A 10,000-nucleotide genomic window follows, 5' to 3' on the forward strand; every position below is an offset into this window, starting at 1 on the left:
ACATGTTATCCCCTTCTTTACTTCATTCATATTCACTAGTCATTACTCAAAGATACCATTCTCCTTTCTATTTTTTAACACACCAACTGTCTTCCACCGAGGTAGAGTGGGTGAGATGTTATCATCAAATTTTGTTAAAAATAAGAAAAAGTTTTGGAGTGAGATTAATAAGTTGAGAAAGCCTAGGGAATGAATGGATTTGATACTTAAAAATAGGAGAGGAGAGTTATTAAATGGAGAATTAGAGGTATCGGGAAGATGGAGGAAATATTTTGAGGAATTGTTAATGTTGTTGAAGATAGGGAAGCTGTGATTTTGTGTATAGGGCAAGGAGGAATAACATCTTGTAAGAGCGAGGAGGAGCGAGTTGTGAGTGTGGGGAAAGTTCGTAAGGCATTGGGTAGAATGAAAGGGGGGTAAGGCAGCTGGGATTGATGGGATAAAGATAAAAATGTTAAAAGCAGGTGGGGATATAGTTTTGGAGTGGTTAGTGCTTTTATTTAATAAATATATGGAAGAGGGTAAGGTACCTAGGGATTGGCAGAGAGTATACATAGTTCCTTTGTATAAAGGCAAAGGGGACAAAAGAGAGTGCAAAAATTATAGGGGAATAAGTCTGTTGAGTATACCTGGTAACGTGTATGGTAGAGTTATTATTGAAAGAATTAAGAGTAAGACGGAGAATAGGATAGCAGATGAACAATGAGGCTTTAGGAAGGGTAGGGGGTGTGTAGACCAAGTGTTTGCCATGAAACATATAGGTGAACAGTATTTAGATAAGGGTAAAGAGGTTTTTGTGGCATTTATGGATTTGGAAAAGGCATATGACAGGGTGGAAACCTGGAGTATACCTGGAGAGAGTTCTGGGGGTCAATGCCCCCACGGCCCGGTCTGTGACCAGGCCTCATGGTGCATCAGGGCCTGATCAACCAGGCTATTACTGCTGGCCCCACATAATCCAGCATACGAACCAAAACCCGGCTGGTCAGGTACTGACTTTAGGTGCCTGTCTAGTGCCTGCTTGAAGACAGCCAGGGGTCTATTGGTAATCCCCCTGATGTATGCTGGGAGGCAGTTAAACAGTCTTGGGCCCCTGACACTTATTGTGTTGTTTCTTATCATGCTAGTGGCACCCCTGCTTTTCATTGGGGGGATGTTGCACCACCTGCCGAGTCTTTTGCTTTCGTAGGGAGTGATTTTCGTGTGCAGGTTTGGTACTAGTCCCTCTAGGATTTTTCTAGGTGTATATAATCATGTAGTAGGTTGGTAGACAGCAACCACCCAGGGAGGTACTACCGTCCAGGTATGTCTTGCTACTTCTACTTACACTTAGGTCACACTACACATACATGTACACGTTTATTTATACACACTCATCTGAGTTTTCTTTGATTTTATCTTAATAGTTCTTGGTCTTATTACTTTTCCTTTTATATCCATGGGGAAGTGGAATAAGAATCTTTCCTCCGTAAGCCATGCGTGTTGTAAAAGTCAACTAAAATGCCGGGAACAATGGGCTAGTAACCCCTTTTCCTGTAAAGATTACTAAAAAGAATAAGAAGAAGAAAATTGTCAAAGTGGGAAGTCTGAATGTGCGTGGATGTTGTGCAAATGATAAGAAAGAGATGATTGTGGATGTTATGAATGAGAAGAAGCTGGATGTCCTGGCTTTAAGTGAAACAAAGCTGAAGGGGGTGGGAGAGTTTCAATGGAGAGGAATAAATGGGATTAGGTCAGGGGTTTCAAATAGAGTTAGAGCTAAAGAAGGAGTAGCAATAATGTTGAAGGATAAGCTATGGCAGGAAAAGAGGGACTATAAATGTATTAATTCAAGGATTATGTGGAGTAAAATAAAGATTGGATGTGAAAAGTGGGTTATAGTAAGCGTGTATGCACCTGGAGAAGAGAGAAGTGTAGAGGAGAGAGAGAGATTTTGGGAAATGTTGAGTGAATGCGTGGGGAGTTTTGAATCAAGTGTGAGAGTAATGGTGGTTGGGGATTTCAATGCTAAAGTGGGTAAAAATGTTATGGAGGGAGTAGTAGGTAAATTTGGGGTGCCAGGGGTAAATGTAAATGGGGAGCCTTTAATTGAGCTATGTGTAGAAAGAGATTTGGTAATAAGTAATACATATTTTATGAAAAAGAGGATAAATAAATATACAAGGTATGATGTAGCACGTAATGAAAGTAGTTTGTTAGATTATGTATTGGTGGATAAAAGGTTGATGGGTAGGCTCCAGGATGTACATGTTTATAGAGGGGCAACTGATATATCGGATCATTATTTAGTTGTAGCTACAGTTAGAGTAAGAGGTAGATGGGAAAAGAGGAAGGTGGCAACAACAAGTAAGAGGGAGGTGAAAGTGTATAAACTAAGGGAGGAGGAAGTTCGGGTGAGATATAAGCGACTATTGGCAGAAAGGTGGGCTAGTGCAAAGATGAGTAGTGGGGGGGTTGAAGAGGGTTGGAATAGTTTTAAAAATGCAGTATTAGAATGTGGGGCAGAAGTTTGTGGTTATAGGAGGGTGGGGGCAGGAGGAAAGAGGAGTGATTGGTGGAATGATGAAGTAAAGGGTGTGATAAAAGAGAAAAAGGTAGCTTATGAGAGGTTTTTACAAAGCAGAAGTGTTATAAGAAGAGCAGAGTATATGGAGAGTAAAAGAAAGGTGAAGAGAGTGGTGAGAGAGTGCAAAAGGAGAGCAGATGATAGAGTGGGAGAGGCACTGTCAAGAAATTTTAATGAAAATAAGAAAAAATTTTGGAGTGAGTTAAACAAGTTAAGAAAGCCTAGGGAAAGTATGGATTTGTCAGTTAAAAACAGAGTAGGGGAGTTAGTAGATGGGGAGATGGAGGTATTAGGTAGATGGCGAGAATATTTTGAGGAACTTTTAAATGTTGAGGAAGAAAGGGAGGCGGTAATTTCATGCACTGGTCAGGGAGGTATACCATCTTTTAGGAGTGAAGAAGAGCAGAATGTAAGTGTGGGGGAGGTACGTGAGGCATTACGTAGAATGAAAGGGGGTAAAGCAGCTGGAACTGATGGGATCATGACAGAAATGTTAAAAGCAGGGGGGGATATAGTGTTGGAGTGGTTGGTACTTTTGTTTAATAAATGTATGAAAGAGGGGAAGGTACCTAGGGATTGGCAGAGAGCATGTATAGTCCCTTTATATAAAGGGAAAGGGGACAAAAGAGATTGTAAAAATTATAGAGGAATAAGTTTACTGAGTATACCAGGAAAAGTGTACGGTAGGGTTATAATTGAAAGAATTAGAGGTAAGACAGAATGTAGGATTGCGGATGAGCAAGGAGGTTTCAGAGTGGGTAGGGGATGTGTAGATCAAGTGTTTACATTGAAGCATATATGTGAACAGTATTTAGATAAAGGTAGGGAAGTTTTTATTGCATTTATGGATTTAGAAAAGGCATATGATAGAGTGGATAGAGGAGCAATGTGGCAGATGTTGCAAGTATATGGAATAGGTGGTAAGTTACTAAATGCTGTAAAGAGTTTTTATGAGGATAGTGAGGCTCAGGTTAGGGTGTGTAGAAGAGAGGGAGACTACTTCCCGGTAAAAGTAGGTCTTAGACAGGGATGTGTAATGTCACCATGGTTGTTTAATATATTTATAGATGGGGTTGTAAAAGAAGTAAATGCTAGGGTGTTCGGGAGAGGGGTGGGATTAAATTATGGGGAATCAAATTCAAAATGGGAATTGACACAGTTACTTTTTGCTGATGATACTGTGCTTATGGGAGATTCTAAAGAAAAATTGCAAAGGTTAGTGGATGAGTTTGGGAATGTGTGTAAAGGTAGAAAGTTGAAAGTGAACATAGAAAAGAGTAAGGTGATGAGGGTATCAAATGATTTAGATAAAGAAAAATTGGATATCAAATTGGGGAGGAGGAGTATGGAAGAAGTGAATGTTTTCAGATACTTGGGAGTTGACGTGTCGGCGGATGGATTTATGAAGGATGAGGTTAATCATAGAATTGATGAGGGAAAAAAGGTGAGTGGTGCGTTGAGGTATATGTGGAGTCAAAAAACGTTATCTATGGAGGCAAAGAAGGGAATGTATGAAAGTATAGTAGTACCAACACTCTTATATGGGTGTGAAGCTTGGGTGGTAAATGCAGCAGCGAGGAGACGGTTGGAGGCAGTGGAGATGTCCTGTCTAAGGGCAATGTGTGGTGTAAATATTATGCAGAAAATTCGGAGTGTGGAAATTAGGAAAAGGTGTGGAGTTAATAAAAGTATTAGTCAGAGGGCAGAAGAGGGGTTGTTGAGGTGGTTTGGTCATTTAGAGAGAATGGATCAAAGTAGAATGACATGGAAAGCATATAAATCTATAGGGGAAGGAAGGCGGGGTAGGGGTCGTCCTCGAAAGGGTTGGAGAGAGGGGGTAAAGGAGGTTTTGTGGGCGAGGGGCTTGGACTTCCAGCAAGCGTGCGTGAGCGTGTTAGATAGGAGTGAATGGAGACGAATGGTACTTGGGACCTGACGATCTGTTGGAGTGTGAGCAGGGTAATATTTAGTGAAGGGATTCAGGGAAACCGGTTATTTTCATATAGTCGGACTTGAGTCCTGGAAATGGGAAGTACAATGCCTGCACTTTAAAGGAGGGGTTTGGGATATTGGCAGTTTGGAGGGATATGTTGTGTATCTTTATACGTATATGCTTCTAAACTGTTGTATTCTGAGCACCTCTGCAAAAACAGTGATAATGTGTGAGTGTGGTGAAAGTGTTGAATGATGATGAAAGTATTTTCTTTTTGGGGATTTTCTTTCTTTTTTGGGTCACCCTGCCTCGGTGGGAGACGGCCGACTTGTCGAAAAAAAAAAAGGGAAGAGGAGCGATTGGTGGAATGATGATGTAAAGAGAGTAGTAAGGGAGAAAAAGTTAGCATATGAGAAGTTTTTACAAAGTAGAAGTGATGCAAGGAGGGAAGAGTATATGGAGAAAAAGAGAGAGGTTAAGAGAGTGGTGAAGCAATGTAAAAAGAGAGCAAATGAGAGAGTGGGTGAGATGTTATCAACAAATTTTGTTGAAAATAAGAAAAAGTTTTGGAGTGAGATTAACAAGTTAAGAAAGCCTAGAGAACAAATGGATTTGTCAGTTAAAAATAGGAGAGGAGAGTTATTAAATGGAGAGTTAGAGGTATTGGGAAGATGGAGGGAATATTTTGAGGAATTGTTAAATGTTGATGAAGATAGGGAAGCTGTGATTTCGTGTATAGGGCAAGGAGGAATAACATCTTGTAGGAGTGAGGAAGAGCCAGTTGTGAGTGTGGGGGAAGTTCGTGAGGCAGTAGGTAAAATGAAAGGGGGTAAGGCAGCCGGGATTGATGGGATAAAGATAGAAATGTTAAAAGCAGGTGGGGATATAGTTTTGGAGTGGTTGGTGCAATTATTTAATAAATGTATGGAAGAGGGTAAGGTACCTAGGGATTGGCAGAGAGCATGCATAGTTCCTTTGTATAAAGGCAAAGGGGATAAAAGAGAGTGCAAAAATTATAGGGGGATAAGTCTGTTGAGTATACCTGGTAAAGTGTATGGTAGAGTTATAATTGAAAGAATTAAGAGTAAGACGGAGAATAGGATAGCAGATGAACAAGGAGGCTTTAGGAAAGGTAGGGGGTGTGTGGACCAGGTGTTTACAGTGAAACATATAAGTGAACAGTATTTAGATAAGGCTAAAGAGGTCTTTGTGGCATTTATGGATTTGGAAAAGGCGTATGACAGGGTGGATAGGGGGGCAATGTGGCAGATGTTGCAAGTGTATGGTGTAGGAGGTAGGTTACTGAAAGCAGTGAAGAGTTTTTACGAGGATAGTGAGGCTCAAGTTAGAGTATGTAGGAAAGAGGGAAATTTTTTCCCAGTAAAAGTAGGCCTTAGACAAGGATGTGTGATGTCACCGTGGTTGTTTAATATATTTATAGATGGGGTTGTAAGAGAAGTAAATGCGAGGGTCTTGGCAAGAGGCGTGGAGTTAAAAGATAAAGAATCACACACAAAGTGGGAGTTGTCACAGCTGCTCTTTGCTGATGACACTGTGCTCTTGGGAGATTCTGAAGAGAAGTTGCAGAGATTGGTGGATGAATTTGGTAGGGTGTGCAAAAGAAGAAAATTAAAGGTGAATACAGGAAAGAGTAAGGTTATGAGGATAACAAAAAGATTAGGTGATGAAAGATTGAATATCAGATTGGAGGGAGAGAGTATGGAGGAGGTGAACGTATTCAGATATTTGGGAGTGGACGTGTCAGCGGATGGGTCTATGAAAGATGAGGTGAATCATAGAATTGATGAGGGAAAAAGAGTGAGTGGTGCACTTAGGAGTCTGTGGAGACAAAGAACTTTGTCCTTGGAGGCAAAGAGGGGAATGTATGAGAGTATAGTTTTACCAACGCTCTTATATGGGTGTGAAGCGTGGGTGATGAATGTTGCAGCGAGGAGAAGGCTGGAGGCAGTGGAGATGTCATGTCTGAGGGCAATGTGTGGTGTGAATATAATGCAGAGAATTCGTAGTTTGGAAGTTAGGAGGAGGTGCGGGATTACCAAAACTGTTGTCCAGAGGGCTGAGGAAGGGTTGTTGAGGTGGTTCGGACATGTAGAGAGAATGGAGCGAAACAGAATGACTTCAAGAGTGTATCAGTCTGTAGTGGAAGGAAGGCGGGGTAGGGGTCGGCCTAGGAAAGGTTGGAGGGAGGGGGTAAAGGAGGTTTTGTGTGCGAGGGGCTTGGACTTCCAGCAGGCATGCGTGAGCGTGTTTGATAGGAGTGAATGGAGACAAATGGTTTTTAATACTTGACGTGCTGTTGGAGTGTGAGCAAAGTAACATTTATGTTTTTTTTTTTTCAACAAGTCGGCCGTCTCCCACCGAGGCAGGGTGACCCAAAAAAGAAAGAAAATCCCCAAAAAGAAAATACTTTCATCATCATTCAACACTTTCACCACACTCACACATTATCACTGTTTTTGCAGAGGTGCTCAGAATACAACAGTTTAGAAGCATATACGTATAAAGATACACAACATATCCCTCCAAACTGCCAATATCCCAAACCCCTCCTTTAAAGTGCAGGCATTGTACTTCCCATTTCCAGGACTCAAGTCCGACTATATGAAAATAACCGGTTTCCCTGAATCCCTTCACTAAATATTACCCTGCTCACACTCCAACAGATCGTCAGGTCCCAAGTATCATTCGTCTCCATTCACTCCTATCTAACACGCTCATGCACGCTTGCTGGAAGTCCAAGCCCCTCGCCCACAAAACCTCCTTTACCCCCTCTTTCCAACCCTTTCGAGGACGACCCCTACCCCTCCTTCCTTCCCCTATAGATTTATATGCTTTCCATGTCATTCTACTTTGATCCATTCTCTCTAAATGACCAAACCACCTCAACAACCCCTCTTCTGCCCTCTGACTAATGCTTTTATTAACTCCACACCTTCTCCTAATTTCCACACTCCGAATTTTCTGCATAATATTTACACCACACATTGCCCTTAGACAGGACATCTCCACTGCCTCCAACCGTCTCCTCGCTGCTGCATTTACCACCCAAGCTTCACATCCATATAAGAGTGTTGGTACTACTATACTTTCATACATTCCCTTCTTTGCCTCCATAGATAACGTTTTTTGACTCCACATATACCTCAACGCACCACTCACCTTTTTTCCCTCATCAATTCTATGATTAACCTCATCCTTCATAAATCCATCCGCCGACACGTCAACTCCCAAGTATCTGAAAACATTCACTTCTTCCATACTCCTCCTCCCCAATTTGATATCCAATTTTTCTTTATCTAAATCATTTGATACCCTCATCACCTTACTCTTTTCTATGTTCACTTTCAACTTTCTACCTTTACACACATTCTCAAACTCATCCACTAACCTTTGCAATTTTTCTTTAGAATCTCCCATAAGCACAGTATCATCAGCAAAAAGTAACTGTGTCAATTCCCATTTTGAATTTGATTCCCCATAATTTAATCCCACCCCTCTCCCGAACACCCTAGCATTTACTTCTTTTACAACCCCATCTATAAATATATTAAACAACCATGGTGACATTACACATCCCTGTCTAAGACCTACTTTTACCGGGAAGTATTCTCCCTCTCTTCTACACACCCTAACCTGAGCCTCACTATCCTCATAAAAGCTCTTTACAGCATTTAGTAACTTACCACCTATTCCATATACTTGCAACATCTGCCACATTGCTCCTCTATCCACTCTATCATATGCCTTTTCTAAATCCATAAATGCAATAAAAACTTCCCTACCTTTATCTAAATACTGTTCACATATATGCTTCAATGTAAACACTTGATCTACACATCCCCTACCCACTCTGAAGCCTCCCTGCTCATCCGCAATCCTACATTCTGTCTTACCTCTAATTCTTTCAATTATAACCCTACCGTATACTTTTCCTGGTATACTCAGTAAACTTATTCCTCTATAATTTTTACAATCTCTTTTGTCCCCTTTCCCTTTATATAAAGGGACTATACATGCTCTCTGCCAATCCCTAGGTACCTTCCCCTCTTTCATACATTTATTAAACAAAAGTACCAACCACTCCAACACTATATCCCCCCCTGCTTTTAACATTTCTGTCATGATCCCATCAGTTCCAGCTGCTTTACCCCCTTTCATTCTACGTAATGCCTCACGTACCTCCACCACACTTACATTCTGCTCTTCTTCACTCCTAAAAGATGGTATACCTCCCTGGCCAGTGCATGAAATTACCGCCTCCCTTTCTTCCTCAACATTTAAAAGTTCCTCAAAATATTCTCGCCATCTACCTAATACCTCCCTCTCCCCATCTACTAACTCCCCTACTCTGTTTTTAACTGACAAATCCATACTTTCCCTAGGCTTTCTTAACTTGTTTAACTCACTCCAAAAACTGCATTTTTAAAACTATTCCAACCCTCTTCAACCCCCCCACTACTCATCTTTGCACTAGCCCACCTTTCTGCCAATAGTCGCTTATATCTCACCCGAACTTCCTCCTCCCTTAGTTTATACACTTTCACCTCCCTCTTACTTGTTGTTGCCACCTTCCTCTTTTCCAAAAAGAAAAACGAAAGTTTCTCTATTTAAATTTAGTAATTTATACAGGAGGAGGAGTTACTAGACCCTTGCTCCCGGCATTTTAGTCACCTCTTACAACACGCATGGCTTACGGAGGAAGAATTCTGTTCCACTTTCCCATGAAGATTTAAATTTTTTACCTTATAATAAAAGAACAAGCATGGAGATGTGTGTTAAAATTGGAAGAATTAAGGGAAGAATTCAGCAGGCTTGTGTGTGTTAGACCAGAGAAAGTGGAGACAAGTGAATTTATGAAAAAAAATGTTTGTGTTTCAGATTGAGGAGCACATTGCTTTACTGCGACAAGGATACAAAAGCCAAAATCCTTTTCCGTTTCAAGCTGAGATGGAACTACTGGAAGAGACTGAACAGACTTTATGCTTTTCACCAGAATCAACATCACCAGTTATTGCTCAGGCAGTTCAGTATTGGAGCTATTCTGCTGCACACTGTTTACTCAGCTTTGTCATACATTACTGCCAAGAAGGAGTCAAACTTCTTACAGAAAATTTGTTTGTTAGAATCAGTGATGAAATGGAAAGCCTTGGCTACAAGTAAAGTATTATGTTTAATCATTGTCATAATAATACACTTGCTTTCTATGCAGTTTTCAATTTTTTTAAACGGTGTTTTACTGTTATGAATAGTATGCATCTGTAAATGAAATTAGGGAGGCTATGAAAGTTGTATCTAGAGGGAGTCTTGATCATCTAGCAAACATATATGAATGTGGGATCCGACGTGTTCAGTGTGAACGTGGTAATATCCATGAGGGACTCACCCATCTAAAGGGGAAGGTAAAGGTGCCTTGATGCTGGTGAAGATCTCTTGAACCAAGATATTGAAACTGCTCTCCAAATGTATCAGATCTGATTTAT

The 10,000-nt window shown here is 40.9% G+C and overlaps 1 protein-coding gene across 1 annotated transcript in view; it reads left to right on the forward strand.

The window, feature by feature from the left end:
- Positions 1–9,398: 9,398 nt before the first annotated feature.
- LOC138852059 (uncharacterized) overlaps positions 9,399–10,000 on the forward strand; it is a gene marked incomplete at both ends in the record, with an annotated part of 25,786 nt that continues 25,184 nt past the window's right edge. Inside the window, 1 exon segment of the mRNA XM_070081675.1 lies at positions 9,399–9,676. Within this exon segment, the coding sequence (XP_069937776.1) occupies positions 9,399–9,676 (278 nt within the window).

The sequence above is a fragment of the Cherax quadricarinatus genome, unplaced genomic scaffold (assembly GCF_038502225.1).
Source record: "Cherax quadricarinatus isolate ZL_2023a unplaced genomic scaffold, ASM3850222v1 Contig3622, whole genome shotgun sequence".
NCBI lineage: Eukaryota > Metazoa > Arthropoda > Malacostraca > Decapoda > Parastacidae > Cherax > Cherax quadricarinatus.